General features: G+C 25.9%; 2 protein-coding genes, 1 long non-coding RNA gene and 1 pseudogene across 4 annotated transcripts; 1 reads left to right on the top strand and 3 right to left on the bottom strand.

Annotated features, from left to right (window-relative positions):
- Positions 1-358: 358 nt before the first annotated feature.
- LOC126551307 (alpha-tubulin N-acetyltransferase 1-like) lies at positions 359-7,717 on the bottom strand. 2 transcript variants are annotated; one of them, XM_050204324.1, is made up of 9 exons: positions 7,379-7,717; positions 4,937-5,194; positions 1,712-1,858; positions 1,453-1,621; positions 1,215-1,359; positions 1,114-1,150; positions 967-1,039; positions 826-887; positions 359-753 (listed from the first exon to the last, which is right to left on the bottom strand). In XM_050204324.1, exons 2-9 carry the CDS (start codon positions 5,029-5,031, stop codon positions 633-635), a joined length of 849 nt encoding a protein of 282 aa, XP_050060281.1. In that variant the 5' UTR covers positions 5,032-5,194; positions 7,379-7,717; the 3' UTR covers positions 359-632. The 2 variants fall into 2 exon arrangements, with proteins under 2 accessions (XP_050060281.1, XP_050060280.1); XM_050204323.1 differs by lacking the exon at positions 7,379-7,717 and adding an exon at positions 5,266-5,384.
- Positions 6,190-7,368, top strand: LOC126551309 (uncharacterized). Its single transcript, XR_007605188.1, has 4 exons — positions 6,190-6,330; positions 6,767-6,839; positions 6,907-6,962; positions 7,025-7,368. It is a non-coding gene; the product is annotated as an uncharacterized LOC126551309 (long non-coding RNA).
- Positions 7,718-8,661: 944 nt separating the features above from the next.
- LOC114125024 (uncharacterized) lies at positions 8,662-10,165 on the bottom strand. Its single transcript, XM_050204326.1, has 5 exons — positions 10,003-10,165; positions 9,778-9,921; positions 9,270-9,342; positions 9,144-9,202; positions 8,662-9,074 (listed from the first exon to the last, which is right to left on the bottom strand). Exons 2-5 carry the CDS (start codon positions 9,801-9,803, stop codon positions 8,957-8,959), a joined length of 276 nt encoding a protein of 91 aa, XP_050060283.1. The 5' UTR covers positions 9,804-9,921; positions 10,003-10,165; the 3' UTR covers positions 8,662-8,956.
- A 2,967-nt stretch (positions 10,166-13,132) lies between these two features.
- On the bottom strand, positions 13,133-16,138 carry LOC114125016 (alpha-tubulin N-acetyltransferase-like; annotated as a pseudogene).
- Positions 16,139-25,749: the final 9,611 nt, after the last annotated feature.

The following is a 25,749-nucleotide window of genomic DNA, read 5'->3' as shown; positions in this document are numbered from 1 at the left end:
TATTAGAATTTTAGATTATAACAGTAAATTTTAAACATTTATAACAAAGCACTGTTATTTTTTAATGTAATACTGCAATCAATTTTACTAGTTTTTTAGTACTAGGTACAACATCTATGTCCTAACAATGATACAAATTAAGAAACTATATTTAACATATTATACTAACATCATACAAACCAATTTATACAGTCCAGTTTTATGCTTAAAAATGCATCATACAAGTATAATTATTTATAGAAATACTCAATACAATAAACATTTTAGGTTTCGGTGAAATAATAAAACAAAAATTTGATTCTAATAACTTAGAATTATTAAAAATTTATTAAAATAAATGTTTGAAATTTGTACTTTGTAACTTTGCTACAAAAGTATTTTTGTACTTTACAAGTTATAATAAAAATAAGATTTATTAAAAAGTAATTGGGAAGTAAAACTTTATAAGTTGAAATACATTTAAAAAAAAATTAAAATAATAAATAATTACTATGTAAATTATTTGTAGTTTATACTGTTTTGAGTGCAACAAACTTCATAATCATATAATTTTAATTATGCATTTGGATGTGAAATTAGGTCATTAGGACACAACATACAGGAGAATTATTTGGATATGTTGTCAATTTAAGTTACCACAAAGAATCGTGATGGAATTTAAGATCTCGTTTTACTGAGTATCCATCCTTGTCAGTTTTAAATGCACCTTCACTTTCAGGATGTGGATTAACTTCCTTGAACTGATTATCAACACTAAATTAATTAAAATAAATTACATATAAAAAACTTTGTAAATTCAAATTAGTAATTGTTTTAAATACTAACAAATCAGTGTCATGGTTGTACTTGAACTTAACAAATGCAGCATCACCTTCACCTTGTACAATCTATAAATGATAAACAATAACAGTTTATAAGTAGGTATTATAAATTATTATAATTAGTATAACTAAAATTAAAACTTACTTCGCCCATTGAATCATGATGTTTATGAGCTCCATGCCGTCCAAACATTGGTTGACTTTTGTATGCTTCAGCCCTAATAAAATAATACATTGGTATTTTAAATTATTTTTAAGTTCTTTAATTTAATTATTTAAATTATATTTATACCGATTTCCAGAAGGGTCTTGGTTATTTTTTTCCTCTGCTATAAATTAAAATATTTATGAGTAAAAAAAGAATTAAAACTATAAAATATTAAAACTTCTTACATGCATTGTGGAAAAACTCTTCGAAGATGACAAAATTGTTTCCCTGGTTTACCAATTTAGATAATTGAAAATGCTTCCACATAAACTGCAATAATTTCTTTGTTGGCTTGTCAATAGCTAAATTTTTGGCCTCTAAACCAACATCCTAAAAATGTAGAATTGTAAATTTTTAATAACCAATAAAAATTTTCTGAATGATATAAAAATAATAATGAGGTATAAAAAAAATATTTTATACCTGTAACATGCATTGCATCAAACGTATACCATAACCTTTACGCTGCCTACGTTCGTGTATGTAAAAATCCAACAGGCAGTAGACCCTGGCTTCTGATCGGGAAGCTTGTTTGTCATAAAGAAACAATTTTTTCCATCCCATCTTTATAAACCCAACAACAGCAAAATGCCTAGTTAACAAAATATAATTACAATAATTATTGCTATAAATTATAAATTAATTAATTAAAAGCAAAAATAATATATAATATATTTCCTACTCTGGCTTATTGTGTTCAGTCATCATATAAATTTCATGATCAGAATTGACAAGTCTCTTGGAGCTGGTGATTGGCAACTTTAACTCTTGTGATACAGCTGATGCTTTACCCATTTCGTCAATGATCAATTTCATTATGTTTTTTAAACTAAATAAATAAAAACATACAATATGAACAAATATAAAATAAAAGAAATATCTGGATATCTACCGTAGTCTGTGATAAGGTTACATTTTTAAAAATCTAATCGAAATATCAATTATATATTACACATCTACTCAAACTTTTAGATTCAGAACAATAAATGTATTAATTTTACTATGTTTTTTTTGTCTTTTATACCTAACCTTTGGTTTAGTAAAAATTATTCAATTTTCAACCTTAGGGGTGGTTTCAAATTGTGAATTGGATCTAGTTAGAACTTTAGAGGATCATAAATTAGCTAATCTTAGAAATTTTAAATTTTTACAAGGTATTCATAATATCATTTTCATAATTACTTTAATTTTCAAAATATTTTGATTAAGGTATTTACATACAATCAATTGAAATACTCGATTTATTTTTTCCAATAAATGCCAAAAAAAAAAATTAATACAAGATTAGGTTAGGTTTTTTATAACTTATTATTAAAAGAAATTAAAATAAAAATTTGAAACGTAAATCCACAAAATATTCTTTTTAAGTTTTGATGGAAGAATTTTAAAGAATTTCGTCAAAATTGCGAAAATTAAGTAGTTAAAAATGTAAAAAAATATTATTACTCATACCTACTACAGATTATAAATTTTAATATACAAGGTTATTTTTAAGGTTTTTACCATACCTATATTTAAAAAAAAATTCTACCGAAATCGAATACATTTTTTTATAAGAGTTTGAAATTCAAATTTTTATGAAATTGCATTTTAATTTTACCCGTAAAATAATTATTTCTCTTTATATTAAAAGATTTTTATAATTCAGTTGTAGTTAAAAAACGAATAATTGCACTTACCTACTCGAAATTTATATCAAATGTTTAAATTATCTAAAATAAATACCAGGTATTTTGAATATTTTTTGGATACTTAAAAATAATTGAAATTTTCGATTTTTTTTTTTTTAATTTTCTTATAAATGTCAATAAAAATTGTTTTTGCTCGATCAAAAAGATTAAAAAATTAAACAAGATCCTATATAATTTATTGTTCTATTATATGTATAATATTATTGAAAATACGAGCATAATTTTTTTACGTGCACTTGAACTACTTGAAGTTAGATAATATACTTATGACGATTGACGAAATAAGCAAGTATTTTAAACTATTTTGTAGTTAAAAATTTATAAAAAAAATATCTTTTTATATCTTAACGTATACCTATCATAGCAAATTTGTGTCATGTACTCACAATTATGTTTTTAGACAATTATGTTCAATTTTTTATGAAATTACAAAATTATAAAGTAAATAACCTGTCAATGTCAATCATTTTATAATAACTCAAAATTATTATTTACATGGACTAAAATCTTTTACGATCCTATATTATGAATTTTACTATACGTAATGACATCTTCAAAACATTATATAACTTAATTTTAAGATATTATAGATTAAATCGACCAAGGTATTACCATATTAGTATATTACTAAGGCTCGGATTTTAAAGTACCTATTATGATAAACAACAAAAAAGCTCACGATTGTTTTAAAATAGGCATATTTATTTTTTAAAAAAGCAAGACCAAAAATTAATAAAAACTAGTTATAAAAAATGAATTTAAAAATTTAAAAAATTAATTTAAATTAAAAAAAGAATTAACTAAGTACCACGTATTTCCTTAGATTTGCAGAAGTGAAACTGACTACTTATTGTCCGACAGAATGTTTTTAAACATAGAAAACGAACTCTACATCCACTTAAGTGATTAGTGTATACTTCATACAAGGTTTTAAATTTAAACCCTAAATCTTAAATTCTGAAGTGGTCGATATCGATGTTAAAGACATACTGACCGTATATACTATATATACTGCAGGATATAGTAAATTGATAATCTATACGTTTATACATTTATTCATAGGTACATTTAATAAACAAGCCGATAATGAAAACAATAATAATCCAATATAACCATTTAGTCCGTATTCTGGTTTTTTGCATTTATTTTTAATTCATTTTTTATCTATTGCAATAGCATAATAAACATATGAAAAATCCACAGCTGTATAATAATAATCAAAAAAAGCATTTACCTAAAGGTAACCGGACAATTTCCCCCCCGACTGTTTTTGGCATAGTAGGACATTTCCCCCCCCATTTTTTTTAAGTTTATTATTTAATAATTTAATAAGAAATTATTTTTTTTCATAAATATAATAAGACGCAAAAAAATTATATAAGTATAAAAGGTTAAAAAATATTTATGAAATATAGTCTAAAAATTTCGACCTACAAATGATATATTTTGTAAAAAACATTTGATTTCTGATACTTTTTTTATATCTAAGCACATATTTTGTAACCATCTTTCATATTTATTTTTTTTGTGAAAAAACCCGTACCTGTTTTAATTTTTAATAGTTTATTAATTTTAGATAGTACTATCGAATAATACAATATGCTAGTACTATTACTTTTTTATTTAGACAATCTTTTAAATATAATATTACTATTATTTTATTGTTTCAAGTAGTTGAATTGATCGAAAATATACATCTACTATAATAGGTAATTATAGTATAATTGATTATATTTATAAAAAAAAAATCATATTTTACTGGAAAAAAATAATTTCTTATTAAATATTAAATAATAAACTTAAAAAAAGTAATGGGGGAAATTGTCCGCCATTCTTACATAAAAAAAAGCAAAAATAAATTGTTTTTTTTTTGAATTCTGAATGACGTGAAACGAATTGAATTTATGTATTTTTATCTTATGTATAAAAAAAAGAAACACACCTATGCTTTAAAATCTGAACCCTATATATTATTATTAGTTATTACAATAGTAAAATAATTTATTTTAATATCAAAAAACATCATGCAATGTACTTTGTGATATAGGCTAACAGAATCATTTTTTTGCATACAAATGATGTATCATTTAAAATATGATGATTCAAATTTTACTTTAATAGGTTTAATAGGTACTTCATCAATTACTTAACACCAACTGAACAATGCGTTACCCGTTTTCCTACCTTTTTTGATATATTTTTACGTAGATACTCACTCTTCGTTTTCTTCATGTCCTTGGACCGTTAACTTGTTGTTAATCTTTAGAACTTCATTAGTGGCTACGTTTCCGATATTGAAATTAAACTCCATTTTTGTCTTGTTAGTTTCGAGCACAGCGGATAAATGAAACCTTAAGGCGTGAATGGAATAATCGTTTGAAACTTAAAAAATTGCACAAAATATTCTTCTCTGCGATTATCGTCTTTGATTATTCGATATTTGAAAATGCTGATGATTTCGAGACAGCAATGAGCTGAAAAGTGAAATTCTGAAATGCTAAATGATCACTGATGACTATAATAATTATGTATTGCAATGGCGGACTTTGCCGTTGTGGAGTCTGAACGGCTGAGTACGCAGGCTGTTGACGGGACGGGCAAGAAAATATCAGGTAACCTCCACTTTGAATCGAGTACCAACTATCGACGTCCAACATACACACGCCACATCATATTTCCGAAGTCCCAATTGTTTGGGCGTTTTTATGAAGAAGAAATTGCAATATTGGAAAAAACACGGTATAATTTTTTCCATGAAAATCAGGTAGCGTTTTCCGCGTACCCATGTCTCAAGCGAGTGGCTACCGGCTGTAGCCCTGCAGGTGCACAAACGCAAAGTATCAAGTATGGATGTGTAATGAAAATAATAATGAAACGATTCTGCCTTGTGCAATCATAATGTAAATATTATTGATATCTATACGATACTATTATTATAATCTTTTTGCTTTCGAAATTACGTTTTCCCGACATAGCTGCGAGCAGTGCGAGCTATTTACAAGCGTTATTAGTTATGAATGTTATGATTTTCTTAAGCTGTGCGGTGTGCTGTGATCATTGAAAAATGAAAATTACCTATATATTAGAAATGGCTATAAGATAATTGTTTTGAAAATAAAAACAGTCAAAACATGTAAACAAATTTGATTGTACAAAGTAAAAACTTCAAAAAGCAGATGAAATTAAGGTAGCCACTAGCCAGTCACTTGGATGATGCTAGTCTATCCTATCAGCAGTCGGCACTAATTCATATGGCGTGGGGTAGGTCCGAAACGCGTTCAAGGTCATCGTACGTCATCGTCGCCCTTTACGTTCGGCTCTCGTCGTAAACAACTAATACGAGTAACGACAACAAAGTATAAACCGAGAATAACATACGTCGTCAGGAAATTGGAAAACCTCAAAACAACAACAAAAACATATCAGACTCGTCGTTCATGACTCATGAGTCATCATCACTTATTGAACGCCCACGGCTTACTAAAACGTCTACGACAGTACGACACAAGATCAAAGTAATAATTCGTCTCGTTAGGATTACGATTTGGAAATGTTGCCAAAACGACAACGGAAAACATAGCAAAATGGACTTCGGCGGGAAAACCAACGAGTGAGTTGTGTATTATACATTTATACTATATTTCCCATAGTATAATTATTACGTAGCAGTTGTCATTTTTTTGTCGAAGCTTTTCAAATTATTAATTATTATTACATCTATTCTATAATCTATATGCTTTTTAAAATCGTAAAATAATGAAGACTTTTTAACCTAATGGATTTTAAATACTCTGATTAAAATTATCTATGTTTTAATTTCACACTCTAATTTTGCCAAAATATTTAAATATATTTTTTCTTTAAAATTCCAATATTACTAGTAAACTACAAGACATTGTTACATGTAAATTCAAATATTATATGTTATTTCGTATAAATGATTCCTACTAACATTCAAGGATTTATTGTTTGAACTGAATATATGTATAAGCTACCATTTTAAGCAAGTTATAATTATTTTTTTAATGTTGTTTAAAATTTATAAGGTTATCGTCAAATAAAAATAAAGAAAAGCATGGACGATAATATGCCCTTAAACATCATGACACAATGGGTGAAGTGAGTATTTTAATATCTTATAAGTTATATAAATATTTATGAAAATAAAACATATAATTTCGATTAGATTGTATAAGGCCAAGAGTTTCCTGATGTGAAGAACAAGAACAATCATGTTGATTCGTTAGTAAATTAGTAACTAATAAATTTCCATAAATTCATTAAAAAATTTTTTTTTCTTTTAGGGTTGATAATCACGTGAAAGAAGTAAATCCACATTCTGAAAGCTTGGGTGCTTATCAAATCGACAAGTATGGAAACTGTGTGGAACGAAACCTTAAATATCATCATAGCTCCACTTAATATTTAACAACTCTTTCATATTATTATATTATTCACAATTTACTTTACTAATTCATTAGCAAATTGTATACTTTTTTTTTCTATAAGATTCACAATCTGTAGGAAATATTTAAATGAACATTTTAATATTTTAGCTAAATAAAAATTATTATTACACTATAATAATCATGCATATTTATCTTATTTAACATACTTTTAACTGCAAAAACTTATTTATTATTTAATATTAACCTTACCTTTAAAGATTAAATAGTAGCCCAGCTACAAATTAAATGTAAAAACCAAGACTAAGACCAGTGCTTGATTTAAATCTGTAGTAAAAATAATATTCCCCATTAAAATCGGTATGTATTTTTCAAGAGCTTTTATTCAACTTGTATGAATTGATTCCTTAAGTCTTAAAATGATGGTTATGGTCTGTTATGTAATATCACAGATTGAACTTTTGCTTGAAAAAATAAGATTATATGTCTTACTAATATTATTTTAAGATCAAATAATTAATAATACTATTGGAACAAATTTTAACCTATATAGGTACTTTATTATAGTATATAAGTACCTACGAGCTACAAGTTATGATTTAACAGATACATCATAAATTAATACTCAATGAAATCAATTTGCTACCTACTAAAATAGTACCTATGTTTATTTCTATTTATTTAAAATATAAAATTATTATAATGATATTATATTATACAGATAATTTTATTTATATGCTAAATTTACTCCAAATGGATAAAATTACAAACAAATATAGCAATCTGAATGATAAGTAAATTAGAATAGTTATGTTGAAAATAAAAGTACTTAAATGAAAATGTACAATAGTCAGTTGTGCTATAAACTAAGGTACAATACAATTGGTACTGTGAAGTACCCTATGTAGTAGTTGATTCAGATTGTAACTATATGCTTTAGAATGGTATGGGATATTTTTAACAGTACTAAGTTAAATATTAGAGTTACGTTTAAACTAGTAGGTAGTTTAGATCAAGTTTAAAAAAATATGTGTAATGGCAAATTATGTGTACTTTGTTTTTTCTGAACCATGTGCAAGTTAACTAATTTACATTCAACAGACTCAACATGAGTTGTTAGCTGTAATATTAGAGTGAATTAATTTATTATAAAAACCAAGTTTAGTCATTAGTCATTACTGCATGAAGTTAGTGAACAGCATTGGTCTGTTTAAAATTGTTATTTAATACCTACTCATCTGTACTTAACTTGTAATGTTTCATAAAGTTAAACATGTTAGCCACGAATCAGCAAATTTACAATTATACTAAAATTGTTGCCATTTATTTATATTTTAGATATATAATTGTGTACCTAGTTTTTAGAACATTTTGTTGTAAAAATGTGTACATTTTAAATTATTAATTAAGCGTGTGTACCTATCCAAAGAATAATTTTCTGCTTCAAAGTTTAAACTAATATGAAGCTTTCTATGCTTAGTTTTTGTTATTTAGGCTTATTGAGATATAACGGGTAATATAAGTAAATATTATAATTATAATAGTAAATTTTTATTACCAAAAGTTAAAGATAAATACTTAATGTTAACTATGATGTACATAAAAAAAAAATACTGTTTGTTAAAATATGAAAATCAGTAAGAATATTTGTTATAGGTAATATTAAACATTATATTTTGTAGTGAGAAAAAAAAAATAATAAAAAAATTCTTGAATAAATAAAAAAAAGTGAGCCCAAAAATTAAAAAGCCCTTATATAGTGCATTTAATTTTATTTATGTATTTTGAATCTATTGAATACTAACATTAAATGTTGATAGATTGTGTAGATTATGTAGAGCTGTGATGATATTTAAGATCTCGTTCCACACAGTTTCCATACTTGTCAATTTGATAAGTACCCAAGCTTTCAGAATGTGGATTTACTTCTTTCACTTGATTATTGACCCTTGATAAAAAAATAATAAAAACTGTAAAATTATCTAAACTAATTTATAAAAATTTTATAGTTACTAACGAATCAACATGATTGTTTTTCACACTATCAGGAAGTCCTTGTCCTTGAGCTTGTACAATCTAATAAAAACAATACATTTTATTTTCATAAATATTTTAAATTTATAAATTGTAAAATTAAATTTACTTCTCCCATTGTGTCATGATGTTTATGAGCATCATGACGTCCGTGCAATGCCTCATCTTTGTTTGGTGATGCACTACAAAAATTAAAAATAATAATTGTATTAAATGAGTTTTGAAAAAACAACTTATGTGGTAGTAGGTCATATTTCAATATTAATTTTATAATATAATAAATAGAAAAAGTAGTTTTAATTTAAGCATATTTAACAATTAATTAGTATTTAGTAAGGTAAAACAAATTTTAACAATTAATTTATTGTTGGTATACAATAAAAATATCTTTGATATAGAATAAGCATATTCTAATGTTGGAAAATTGTAGATTGGTAACAAAAATATTTTCGTAATATCTAACGATTCCACTGAGCTTGATGGATAATTGAAAATGATCCAAACGAGAAAATGGCTACCCGCGATGGATGGTATACAGCACGAATAGACGTTCGAATGATATTTTAATATAACATCAATTAAATAGGACATATTACATAATGAAATATATAACTTACTTGTCGTTCTGACCGCCGAAGTTCATGTTGTGTATTTTGGAAAATACTACACGACGTAAACAAAAAGTAAAAACTTCAATTTTATTACAAATGTCGAATGTCGATGGCCAAAGACAGACTGCTGTGATTTGTTTTGTTGTGAGTCTGGAAAAGTGGAAACAAACAACAGTTAACAGTAGTTGAACAGCTGTTAATATATACTAGCATGGTGAATAAGTGACTCACGGCAAATCGCAGTGTAGCCGTAAAGGAATAAAGTACTATAAAAGTCCTAACTCGTAAGCTGCAGTCATGAATTTATATTGTTATGAATTTATGATCAACGGGGATGGGCGTCCTATGACCTTGACGTGTTTTTCCTGAATCCTGACGATGCTTGGGTTTGCTAGTCGGTACTCGGTACTTCGTAGTCATTGTTTGTTTGCTATTACGATAAGCACCGAAGCGTCCGAAGCTGCCGACATCGGATGAATCGATATCGCGTCGCAGCGTTACCTACGAGATGAAGAACCAGACTAGGTCATAGTCCACAGGTTGTCGAAGAGATCGAAAAGAAAATTAATAGCAGGCTATCGGGTTACTCTGAAGTCTCGAATACCTATTATATAGTAGACTAACAATTTTTTCCATCGACTAATCGTACGAATTCAATATATATATTAAATAGAAAATACCTTTAGTTAAGTTTTCGTGGTCACCCAAATGCCATTGAAGTGAAGAGGGTACTTACGATAATTTTAGACCTCACTAATCAGAATGATTGTATTTTAAAAAACATTTATAGATGGAAGTATGAACTGGTATAATATTATATTATTATAATAGATGGAGTTTATTGATTTATTAATTATTCTCACTCTTTTTAAAAAGCAACCGTATGAAACCGTTTTGGCTGGTTGGTTTAAATCATAGACATAATAGAATATTAATAGACATTCTAATATGTCTATGGATGAGAAAAATAATCATTCCATTATAAATTATAAAATGCAAATCATCTGCTAATAATAATATACAAATCTCAACTATTTCCATACTAACATATTATTTGATTAATAAGAATTTTTATAATTTCCATATTCGTAAATATTTTAACTTGTAAATCCTATTTTACAACGTCTGTCCTCGTATCAAATAGTCCAAATATAATTTATTATACTATTATAGACTATTCTATAATTAATCAATGTTAATACCTACTGTCTTATTTTTTGAATTTACATTAAAAATTGATTGCTTTTATTTTTATAATCATGTATTTGTTATTACTTACTTATTAGTTATTACAAAATATTACCTACTAATAATAATATACATAAGACAAAAGTTTATAAGTAGACACCAGCCAAGTGTACTAGGCAAACTGAAGACATAATGCCACTTAAAAGGCTCAGATTAATTCCCTATTTTAGTTTTTAAGCTTACCGCCGTGAACAATCGTATTTCTTTATTTGATATATATCTCCTATTCTCATTTCACTACTACGACGTATTAGAGATAAACAACGTTTTATAAGTGTTAAATATTACTGTTTTATTAAAATAATTCCGGAGAGTGTTAGTTACCTAGGTGAATTTTTTTTAAAGCGTGACTGCTAAATCAATGCTAGTTAAGAAATCTACCGACTATATGCATTGGAGTGCACAGGAATTTTTCACAGGGTGTGCAGAATTGTTTTAGATTGATGACTTGAACTACTACAATTCAGTTAGATAAATTATGTCTCTATTAAAACAATTAGTTTGTAATAAATTTAAATTTTTTAGACGCTATTTTATTGATAATGAAAATAAAAAATATTAGATGTAAATTTAATATTATTATTGACTATTGTATAAAATAAAATCATTAATTTACATATTATACTACACATACTTACTAACCTACCTCAATAATCAGTTTTAAATAATTAAACAATTTTTCATCAAAAATTTGAAGTAGGCACACATTTTTACAGGTGTGCAGCTGCATACTGCACACCTCGTGCGTATGCCTATGTGCACGCATTAAATATAAATATGTCAAATTACTCAGATTCTATAATACTCTTAGAATATAATATATGAAATTATAATCGAATGCAACAATGATAAAATCTACGGGGGTGCTGATACACTTCCAAGTTATACGTCTTTGAAATTTAAAGTATCCATACTCTATAGTTTTAACAATGTAGTTTTATTTTTTTATGTTGCATATTGATTAAAAATATATATTATGCTAGTATGTTACAGCAGCACTTTAGTAATTTAAGTATCATATAAATATTAAGAGACTTTGATAATGACATTGTTTCTGAAGAATTATTAAACATATTTGTAAATGTTGATAATTGTGTTAAATTTTTTTTCCAAAAATTATATTGCAAATATAATAATAGTATAATATAAATACTAGAGTTATGTAAAGTTGGGGGGAGGGGTTGTAAGGGATTCATAATACTGTACAATACCTACTCAAGATTTTAACTCTAGTTGCACCACTGGAGAGCAGCACAATTTGTAACAAAAAAAACAAAAGTATGTAGTAGGTATATATAAAAGTTATAGTATACATATAAGTCAATAAAGTATAATAAATTACATGTTCATTTTGCACTTAGTAACTTACACTTGTCTATAAGTAAAAATTGAAATGATTACTTATAATATGGAATAAACATTATTTTATTTATCAAAGTTGGGCAAGTTAATGAAATTTAATGAATTTAAAATAGTTAAATTAAATAAATAAATATAATTATCAACAACAAATGTATAAAATATACTAGGTATGTGGCTGAGCATACTTTTTGAAGTATACCTAATGATTGTTTTATTTCTTACTTTTGAAAAGCTCCAATCTAGCTTCTAGCATTGTGTTGCATTTCTCCTTTTTTGGTTCCAATTTCATATTGGTTTTAAATAACATATAAATATATTTCTCCTATAACAGCTGAACAACTTTCAATTTAACAAACATCTATTGCAACGGCACCACATATAACCACAGGTATTGAGGTATCTGGTATGTATAAGTTGTTTATTATGTATGTAAATATGTATTGAAGATCCAAAACGCTAGTGGAAGAAAAACATTGGGTGACTTTTTAAGTGGAAGTATGTACACTATAGTATACTTAAATTATATATGTAGACATATAGTTATAGTTTTATAGTTAACTGCATGTATTTAGTATTTGCTATTATGTATAATACATTCACTCTATTATACAATATGACATTTTTATTATGTTTGAGTTTTATCTTTTATACAATATGTGTAGTCTGATTAAGTATAACTGAGTAATAAAAAATAATTATTATATTATTACCCCAACAACTATGGTAAAAAGGATATAATCAAACAAATAAATAATTTTTAAGATGATTGTATATAATTGAATGATAATTTATTTCAGTTGTAATTAATAAAATCCGAACTTAAATTAATAGTGTTTTACATCATGTTGAGCTGTGATGGTATTTAAGATCTCGCTCTACTAAGTCACCATACTTATTGATTTGAAGTGAACCTAAAGCTTCTTCAGTATGTGGTTTCACTTTAGTGAGTTGGTCATAAACACTAAAAACATACAAATATACACTTAATAAAAAAATAAATTACTTTAAATTTAAATAAACATACAAATTATTGTCATGGTTGTGATTCACACTCTTTATTGAAGAAGTAGCTCCAGTATCTTGTATAATCTGTAAATAATATTAACAAATAAATTATTTTTATAAATATTTAAATTGTTGTGTTCACTTACTTCACCCATTGAATCATGATGTTTATGAGCTCCATGACGCCCAAATGTAGGTGGACGGTTCTAAATAAGTACATAAAAATAATTAATTTCTATATTTTAATTTCATTCATTTTTATAATTCTACATTGAATATAAATTTACCTATTTCCTGTATTGTCATGATTTTGATCAACTAAGTATAAATTAACATTGTATGATTATTATATTTAATTATTCAATGAAGTTGATCAAAAATAGATTATTTTTACATATAAATATAGGTAGAACACTTACATTCATCAAAGAATTCCTCATAAATAACAAAATTGTTTCCCTGGTTTACAATTTTTGATAGTTGAAAATTTTTCCACATAAACTGCAATAGATTAGTGGTTGGTTTGTCAATAACCAATTTATTAACATTCAATTTGATATCCTATATAATCATATAAATATAAAATTATGTCAGTTTGATTAAAATAAAAAGAAAGTTTATGATTTTTAATAACACAATAAGTTTGAATTATGTTACCAGTAACATGTATTCAATCAATCGTTTTCCATAACCTTGACGCTGTTTAGACTTATGAATGTAAAAATCCAACAAACAATAAACCAAGGTTTCTGAACTTATACCATTTTTGTTGCGAAGAAACAACTTTTTCCATCCCATCTTCAAAATTCCAATAACAGCGAAATTACTACACAACATAAAAACACAATGAAATCAATCTCACTGAAATATTTGAGTTTAATTTAAATACAAAAGTAGTTGTTTAATATTTAATCAAAGTAGAAAATAGGACCCTACAATCAAGCAAGGTAGTCTACTTTTCCTTAATAATCATACTTAACAAAAATTATCTTACACTGGTGTAATTTGTTCAGTCATCATGTAAATAACATGATCAGAATTGATAAGCTTGGTGGCACTGGTAATCGGCAACTCTAATTCTTGAGCTATAGCTGACATTTTACCTATCTCGTCAATTATCAAACGTAACTTGTTTTTCAAACTGTCAAAATATACAAAAATTATGAGAATAAAATATATAATATTAAATATAACACATTCACAGTTAGGTAGTTGAGAATTGCTGTCTAATTGCAGTTTAAGAAATTGAGAAAATATCTTTTTAAGGGATAATTGTGTACATTTTTACCAGATAGATGTTTAATACATTTGTCATTGGGTCTGAGACATAACAAAAATATCATTTTTTTATGTGAATTCTTATTATTCAATTAGAACATAATATCCATTTGCTACATCATTCTTAATTAAAATAATATATTTATAGCCTTATAGGTATTATTTAAATAGATAGGTATGTAGTAGTATAATGCAGATTTTAATTTTATTAAAGAAAAAAAATCAATAGTTAAAATACTTAATATATACGAGTTATGTTACGATATGCCCGTTCTATAATAATAATTCTTAAATAATTAATTAAATCTGAGATTTTAGAGAATTCATTTTGCGATGAGTTCTAGCTTATGGTTGGCTATTGGTCATGGTAAATGTTTTTGTAATCCACGCAAAATTCTGGAATTATACTCACTCATAATTTTGCTCGTATCCCTCTGCCGTCAACGTATTGTCGATCTTCAGCACCTGTCCGACGTGGTTGTGGCTGTGAAATTTAAACGGCATGACTACCCGTTTGTTTTTCAACGGGATTTCTGGAAAAATATCTAAACTCTGGTAAAATCACAAGAACAAAAACAAAAATATATTAACAATAATAATAATAGCGTCTTCAAAACAGTGAACTGTGGCGAGTTTTTGATACTGACTTGACGTCTTGACCTACGACAATATAAAATTCTGTATATGTTACACGGGTGGTGGCAGCGGACCTTGGACCGTGGCAAACAGACAATAGTAAACACGGTTGTGCTGCCGCGTTCCCGTGGTCGTTGTTGGGAGGGCGCAGGCTGTAAACAACCAAAAATAATAATAATAAACTCCCGAAAGAGACCAGTAACATGTTCGGAAGAATAATTACCAACACAATAACCGAATAACACAATATTTGCTGTATGTTCATAATTTCATATTATTTTTATATTCTGTTATATGGTAATGGTTGTCCCGATAAAAATTTGTTACTTAATTTTATCGTAGTTACGATCTTGTCTTGCGGAACGTCCTGCAGACTTTGACCTCCGAGTGATGGAGTTTATGTATTATGTTATTTTCGCCACTTGCCACGGTGCTAATAATATGCGATGCGCCGATTCTAGTCACCGAACACCGAAACCTTTCGACTTGATATGACGACAGCCATATACGCGCAGGTGGCTTGCCGTGTGTTTTAGATTTTGACAGTATACCTACAGTCTACACGGTACACCTACTCTGGAATAGCCGAATACGGAATAGGTACGAATCCTCCGAATATATTATTATAATATAATATCATTGATCGTACGTAAAGTTAATGTATTTTCTTGATATTTCTAGTTCGATCTTATATTCTGATTTAACCGAAATGCCTTTCAAAAAGTTTAAACTTATTTGAAACTTTTTTCTTTAAATTTTTTTCTTTATCATTTTTTAAGTTTCTTATTTTTTTGAATTGCATCAAACGTTATACATATCTAATTTTATTTTCCGTATAATATTTTTATTCAGAGTACTGAGGTATTTCAATCTATTAATCAAATTTCGGACTATCAGCTTATTCAGTTTACCTAATAATAAATAAAACTGTACATGCAGTTTTTATAAATATTTCTAAGTTAGTTAATGTGTTATAAGTTTTAATAAAGTAAAAGACTTAAAAATAATAATCACAAAAAGTCGTAAAAATTTAATGTTTTTTCGAAAATCTTTTTATTAGAGAAATAATATAAAACCATGTAAAATAACTTACTTTAATTCCTAGTTAAATTTTTTTGAAATAATAAGTTGAATAGATCGATCATTCTGCAGCAATCTTTGCATTGTTTGTTAGAATAAAAATATTTTGGTAGGTAGCATAGGTACAATATTCAATTACCTGACGTTATTATTTATTAATGAGAGTAAAAATATAAAATGCATTAAAGTCTTTTTATATCATTTTTCATAGTAAAATCAGCTGTACATATTTGAATTTAAAATTTTACGTTACGTTTTACTATGTGGTTAAGAAAGTTAATTTATGTTTAAACATATGCGTTATATTTTATAGACGTTTAGTTGATAAATATTCAAATCTGAACTAAGTTTTTAAATCGTGAATACAAATAGTTTTGTCTATAATAGGGCAGAAACTGAGCAGCCTATAATACCTTGGGATGGCTCTGTCTCCATATTAGATACCTATTAACATAAAGTAAACATTTGCACCAAATAATAACATAGATGATTATTTAAAGTAATGTACTGTGACATATTATTATCATATTTATATATGTATATATATTGACAATATTGTATATGTATTATGTAATATTTATATACATGTAAACGTTTTATTTTAATGTCAAAACATAAAATTATACAAATGTTAGGTCAAAACAATAATATATGCAGATGGGTAAGTAGAATTACTTAGAGTATTTTGACTATGAAGGTAATTCATGTAATTTTAAATTTTATTGATAAATTTAGAAGTAGCTAGAAATACATATAGGTATTACATAAAATAAATAAAAAGGTAGATATTGTACAAGTGCTTGATTGATTTACCCGGAGTATATAATTTGAATGGTGGACGTATACCTACTCGTATTATCATACTACCCATTTACTAATGAATTTAGTATTTATTAAAAAGATAATAGCGATTTAGCTAAAAAATTGAATACAATACGTAGGTATATCTTTTTTTTGGATTTGAGTTAAAACTGTTACTTTTTAAGTAAAAAAACAAATGTAGAAGCTATAAATATTTGTTTATTGTTTAAAGGTTACTTCGGTAATAATTGGTCTTGCTTAAACCGCTCTACAATGAATGCAAATACTTTTTACAAATACATCTATATTCTATATTATATTTTGTATAAAAATATAATTAAAGACATAGGTACCCACTTATATATTAAGGTATTTTTTGAATACACAGTTTTATTAGCTCAGAAACAACTCGTTTGAATTTTAAATTAGATGAAATAATATCATTTTGAAATAAATCATCAACTTAAGTATTTAAGTATACAGTAAAAAAATTAATTCGTATCACCACAGGATAATTAACACTTTTGAATTGGTATTTTAAAAGATAGTCTAAAGGACTATCCTATTTAAAAATTTCAATTATTTGAATTTGGTTAAAATTATTATTGGGCGAAAATGGAATTAATATGAGTATGTTTGATAAATATATACTTCTAAATAATCTAAATATATATTATTGAGCATTGACACAATGTGACAATGACACAAAATAAATACCTAGTGAATAAAAAATAAAAATACTCTTATTTAGAAATAAAATAAAAAACAAGCAATACAACATACATCAATGCATATAAATAATAACAGTGACAATTTAAAGGCTGATAAAATTGAGACCATAATTTATTATCCTTATTGATTTCGTTAAAATAAAACAATTAATTTTAAAACAGTTTATTAGTATATTTATTTATTCATTTAATAAGTATCTAATTCATTTAAATTTATACTATTAATTATTTTATGTTATATACTTATATTGGAAATTTCATTTTTATTAGTTTCATTTTAAATTGAAGACGCTTATAAATTTACAATTAACATAAAATCTTACGAGATTTACTCATCTTATTTAATTTAATAAATTCGAACAACAAAGCTTAAATTGATGGATGTTATATTATTGTTAAAATCTTATGTTTAGGTTATTATAATAAATCTGAGTATTAAGTAAAGAAAATAAATATATATATATATATTTATTGTCTTTACTTAATACTCAGATTAGGTTAGGATATATATATATATATATTAGTATCTTAACCTAATACTACTATATTAATTGTTATTATTTACATAAATTAAAAAAAATAATATCCATTACAATGTGTCAGTGAATTACCTACAAACATCAAACCTATTTATTTAAATGTAATGTTCTGTATTTAAAACCGTGTCATTGAATCCTGTATTTGCATGTTATTGAAATGGCAAAGGAATAGAGAATAGTCCGAAAACTGACAGTAAGTGTTAGACATTAAAAGGAGTTATTTATTTTATAGCTATTTATGGTTTAAAGAAGTTTTGGCATATTTACCAAACATAAATATAAATTTAAGTTGACAACACAAGATTATTTAATGGCATAATTTGTGAAACTAAGATTTTCTGAATATAAATTCACTAAAGTTCATAATATTTAGAGAAAATGTAGTTTTAAAAATATACGAGTACACAACTTAAATTACAATTTATTTACATTGTATTTCTGAAATAACATTTTTCTTTTAAATGACTCAAATAAAAAATAATTACTGTATACATTGTCTGAGTGACTGAGTGTTAAATAACAGGTACTTGTTTTTGAAATATCATATGCAAAGTAAGACTAAAAGTTAAATTTCACCATCATGTATTTGATATATTTTCAATCTACTGTAAAAAAAATTGAAAATTGACTAATTAAAAATATATTTATTACCTATTTTTTTTTAAATTTTAATCGTCAACGAAAATGTTGTATGAGCACTGAGTTAATATTCGAAATGATTTATGTAAACGAATCAATTTAAATATGAAAAATTGTAAAACCATGGTACTACAAAGTACAAACACACATGTTATATTGTAATTTAATGTGATTAGATTAATATCTAACAATGCAGATACATTTAATTAAAATTTACTGCTTAAGCGGCTATGGATTATCCGACTTCCGACTATATTATAATATATACCATTTGAGCGAATGATATACAATGTATACAATATACTATACATACATACAATAATATGAAAAACTAGCAGAATATCAACATTATATAGCTAGCTATATAATGGCCTTAACTCTTAAGAATTAATAAATACTTTCACTCAAGATAGAATTATAATGCCTATAGTAGGAGGTAAATATATGCTATATTGATGTACAATGTACATAATATAGCATTCCGTTAATTTACAAAACATCTGTCGACAAAACAGAATCTGAGATGATCAATTTAAATATATTATATTTTTTTATTTGAGTAAATTTCATATGTAATAAATTAGGTATATTTTATAAATAATAAATATAGAAAATTAATATATGTATTTAATTACATTAATGTATTAATAATATAGGAAATATGTATTATTCTATTTATCAAATTTGTATATTTCAAATTGTGTACGATCCTCTAGGTTCCGCATATTTTCATTAGGACTTATCATCTTCTTAAGTAATAATATCAATTAGTACATATATATATATATATTATATATATATATATATATATATATGTGTGTGTGTGTGTGTGTGTGTTATATGAGTAGTGAATAATATTTTTACGAATTTTCGCCATTTGTTCCTCAAAAATTCCAGCCCGTTCACAATGCATTAAATATTGTAAAATATAATAACATACCGCTTATTACAGCCGCATGTACCTATATCGTGCCACAGCAGTTTTTTTAATGGTCAAAAGAAGATTTAAAGAAATCCATAAGTCAGTGGTTAATAGCACGGCGAATTCCTTTGGGAAGTGATTTTTTTTCCCAGGTCGAATATTAAAAACAATCACGTATATATATATATGCGTATTATATTGTAGTATACGATTATATATATATTTTATACGTATGTATAGATAAGTGCGCGCGCTTTTTTTTCTTATAAATTATCAATTCAAGTCATGCTCAAGGCTAGGGGGTTGTTCAAGAGATGTTTTATAGGCCCGCGTATTTTTCCATGAAGTCTACGAACGCGCATAAAATATACTTGACAACGACAGACAGTTGGTCGCTAAGCATCGCCATATTTGATGGAAGAAGGAAAAAATGTTAATAAAAAAAAAATAATAATAATAATAAAATAAATAAATAAAATAAAAATCGCACTAGGTAAGACACATCACCGGCAGACTTATCGTCGTCTCACTGCTACGGCAATATATGTATATATATATATAGTGAATACGACTGTACGAGTAAGAATTCGCGTCAGCTTCGCAATCTATATATCCTTGCTAATGATGAATTATTAATTAGTCGCACACCGTACGTTAAGAATTAGTTGAGTTCTCTTCTTTATCATTATTATTATTTTTTTTCCATCATCTGATCCGACGCGGACAAGCTGTCTGGTGGAAATGATTTCTGGAAAATCATATGTACCTATAATATATATTATATATATACATATTATACATATATTGTACTATGCGTTGCGGACAACTTGTAAATCCACAACAGAATGTCACGTCAACAACGACGAGGTCATTTTATGGGTATCGTGTACAATAATAATAATAATATGTATAATATTGTTACACGTACTTATAGTTACACCTATATATATATATATATTATGTATAGAGACTGAATTATTTTATTAGATATTATTAGTTTACCAAAGTGACCGTGATGTATATATACATAAAATTAATTATAAGAAAAAGGATACAAAAATAAAGTTTTATAGTTAAGCGTAGGTATAATATGGCATACTATGAGATTAAACAATAAGCATATTGTTTTTATTTTTTTGTCATCTTTGTAATATATTATCATTTATTAATTATTATATACGGCGAGCAGTATACTATACAGCGTTTATTATTTAATATACTTATTCTTTTCCGAATTAAACTTTTCAAATGTATTTACAACCATTGAATCGTTTAAGTCTATCAAAAATAAAACATTTAGGTAATTACTTCGTACCTGTGTATAAAATAAACAAAAATTAATAATTCATACAGTATCGAATTAACACCTCTATTGATTAGTGACCGTGTTTGGCTATATCGTACATTTGTACATATAATGGTAAAATATTGGATTACATTTTTTAAATTCTATTTGCAGAGCATTTTAACATCCACGGTTAGTTAACTACTGTATGTCATTGTAAATGCTCACTAACGACACTGAGTAGGTTAAAGTACTCATACCAAAATTCAAAAATAAGTCATCAGGTAAAATAGAACAAGAAAAAAAAACAATTTACACAACCTTGCAAAATAAATCACAATGTACTTTACCTATAAAAATAAAATAAAATAAATAAGCTAAATTTTAGAAGATTGATTATTTTGGCGAAGAAACCAACTATTGATGGAACTTCTTGAATATATTATATGAATGTATTTACAATAATATGTTATATTGTGTTAAGGCACTAAGCCGGGTCGCATTTAAAATTACCTGAGAAGTAGGTTTAATTTATTTCAATATTTTTGATTGTAATTAATTAACATTATATTTAGTTAATAATGTTTTTCTGTTTATAGATTTATGCGAATTCAATTTGCAATGAGAAAAATAAATTATAATCGTTATAATGTATAAGCGAGAACCGTGTAGAACTATATTAAAAATTAAAATATGAGGTAAGTATTTAGTATTTGTTATATTATGTAATATACTGCATCTGGCTGTCGAGTGTCTAGTCGTGTTTTCACCGTGAATGGTAATATTTATTTCAATTTTAGATAATACTCAAAATAAAATATTTTACCGTCATTCTAAGTTTAATAACCATTTACTATAAAAAATCTACTCGGATGCGTACGTACGCGTGAACTACGAAGACAATCATTCAATGTATTATGTGATTTGTTATAAGTAAGTATTTCAGTATACACAAAAGAGACCATAGAAAAAGAATTGGGAATTTATTAGAATTATATTTGTATGTTCTCTTTATTTACCGTTTTTAGGAAGGTAATATATAAATATACATAATATAGGTATACTATATTACTTATACACGATAAACATAGTAAACACACACGTGTTATTATTATTTAAGCCCACGTTGTAATATAAATGGAAAAACTGTACAGTTTTATAATGCTGTAAATATATATTTAACACTATACCTACGTATACACAACTTTTACATTAATATAGGTAATTATTTCCTTTTTATAAAATAAGTTTGATTTCTTCTATACGTTCTTACACAAAATTGGCTTGATCGTCAAAAAAAGGAAAAAAGTAGGTTAAAGCGAGTTATTTTAGACCCAAGATTGGGAAATATAAGTTCACATCAGTCATGGCAAATGGCCATAAATTCCAGAGGTTTGAATATTATCCTAAACGTACAGCTCAATAGCAGAGACGATAGTTTTTAAATACGATCAAGTAGACTTCTACAAATACCTACGATACTATTATACTACGTACACTCATATATATTTCAGTAAGTCAAAATCTTTCATGATTTCAATAGTGATGTTTCTCGTTTGTCGTCAATAATTATTTTAAATTCTATGTCCAAAAAGGTAGATAATAATTAATAACTAATAAAATAATAATCAACTGGTCATCAAAATATCTAGGTGTGCTGTGTTCAAAATTGTACATACATACGGTTAAATGATTAAAAGACGTATTAGGTATACATTTTATTTTTGAATAATCATTATTTAACATAATATTTTATTATTATAGGATTATATTCCGAAGTTATTATTACTTACGACACGACTGTGAACAGCTATAGTAGTTTCCAAAATCCTGAGTTGACCATCGTCCGTCACTATATCCTGCAAGCTACGGTGTCATATTTCCAAATTAAGGCTATGAAAGTTTAAAATTTGAGTTTTTAGTTGTCCTTGAAAAAATTATATTGCACATGTTTATACCAATCACAATTATTATAAACTAAGGAAACCAAAATAACACTAGATTGATGCAAATATTTAACTGCAACTTGCAAAGTTTTCAAATAAAATGTTTACCTAAAATTTTAAAATTTTAATATAAACTAAGTTATGATGTGGAAGACGCGGATAATTATATTTAATATATATCCTTATGATGTATACTGAATTGTAAATATGCAAAGTAATTTAAAATAATTTAAAATAAGGGTATTGCATGCTGGAACGTTCACGGTTCATAAGAACAAAAATTAATTTTTCGAACCATTATTAAAAAAATTAATGTTTAACTGCGATATAGTTCACCTTCAGTAGTAAATAAAATTTTATCAGCAGTAAATATGGTATTTTCGGTCAAATTGAAAATTTTGCTAGTATGCGTGTACTTCTGTAGCTATACATTTATAATAAAATATGCTGAATAAAAAATTATTTCGAAAGTGGTTTGAACGGTTGAAAATGGTGCATTTGTAACTGTTTGGTGCCAACGCTATGTGTCTACCGGCAACCAAGCTGTACCACGCAGGTCTATTTTTGGTAAGTATTTATAAACACGAGCCCGATGGACCAGAGTTATTGGATCATGTAGCTTGATGCATTTAATTATATCCTCACTGAGGCATAGTTCACCGAATTAATGTATATCATGCGCTCGGGTATTATTTCGAGATCTGTAGGAAAAAATTGCATGTTTTCTCTCTTGTACTCGTGTTCGTATTTAATGGCCGCAATTCAGCTTTTCGACCAATTTTTGTATAATATAAATATTTCGGGTATCAATTTATTATTTAATAGGTATTACCCGAGTTTATAATAAAATATAACCGTATAATACACAGCATGTTGTGTTTATGTAATGATATTTACAATCCTAGATGATAAGTTTTTGCTATTTTGTATATAAAATGCACTATCATAAAATATATCAGGGACTCAACGTCGATAAAGCGTTGTAAAATAATTTCAACAATGCTGGTTTTTAATGTTTGAAAAATACTTATTTATTTTTAATTATTATGTTTCATTATGAGTCAAACTTGAGTAGCTAATTAATTATAATAATTATATATTCAAAAATATTATATATTGCGCGTACTACACGTCATATACATAGGTACCCATGACTTAATTATAATTACAATATGCCATAATTTAGGTAATAGCTAGCAGTAAATGTGGGTGCTTGCTTCTACGTATGAAATATTTGTATATTTTAATGTATAGATATTTTATGCATAATTTAGCAGGATCATGTTTTATTTTCAGGGTATCGCTAAAAAAATCGTAAGATCCTCGTTAAATAAAAGTTTTAAAACGATGAAAATTAAGTACCTATGTTTGAAATAAAATATTTTTGATTTAAAATAAAAATAAATGAAATCTCAAAATATTTAAATAATTAAAATAAGTACCTACCAAAAATATATCCATATTTAAAAAGTACTTATAACTGAAAAACAGTTCAGTGGAAATAGTCGAGTATGACAATAATATTGTCGTCCATAATCTCAGAAATTTCTTCTGAATTGTTGAAAAAAAAATAATGCTATACCTTGTTTTCAGTATCGGCGTTTTCTTTGTTGGCAACTGCTTAATTGATGAATTAATTTATTGAATTTTCATAGTATTTTGCAAAAATGAATGATATTATGTTAAATATTTAATACATAACCTATAATATCTAGTTTACGATTTGAAAACCGCTTTATATAATCTTTAAATGCTAGTTTTCGGTTACTTGCAGTAGTGCCAATTTTTTTAGTCAGTTTACAGTTATAATAATAATAATAATAAATAATACTACTTAATCAAAGAACATAATAATATATAAATGACATGTTTGACTATTCTATAAAAATTAAATATTTAAATTAAGGTAATATATATAATTCTGTAAGTACACTAAGTATAGCTATAAACGATATATTGTCTGGTATTTAAATTAGGTGTGAAGGTTTCATTTTTTATCATTAGGAATAAGAATTTTGGATCACAAGGACTGTATATATTTAATATAATTATAAACTATGATGAAATTAACAGTAATGAGAAAGTATTTACAAATTTACGTGGTCCATAATTTTCACTTTTATAGTTTTATATTATACAAAAATATGTTTTATTTTAAAAGTAAAAATATTTTAATTTAAAAGTATATACATTTTTACATTTAATGAAAAAGTGTGTAAAGGTATTATAATTTAAGTGATGTAAATATTATTTGAATTTTTAGACTAATGTGGATTACATACTAATACATTGTGAGATCGTGTGTATTTTAAAATTCAAGCATGTGACACAGTATGGTTTTTAAAAAATAAATATTTATCTTGTTCATATAAATCTATATGAATATATAAAGCTATATAGGTAATAGGTATGTATAAATAAAATAATACTACAAACTATTTATTTACTCAGGTGTGAGAAAATCTAAACTTATCTGAGATATGACCATTGATTTATATTTTTAACA

The sequence above is a fragment of the Aphis gossypii genome, chromosome 3 (assembly GCF_020184175.1).
Source record: "Aphis gossypii isolate Hap1 chromosome 3, ASM2018417v2, whole genome shotgun sequence".
In the NCBI taxonomy this organism is placed as follows: domain Eukaryota; kingdom Metazoa; phylum Arthropoda; class Insecta; order Hemiptera; family Aphididae; genus Aphis; species Aphis gossypii.
Note: the sequence above shows the minus strand (reverse complement) of the source record. Positions and strands in the feature narration are given on the sequence as shown.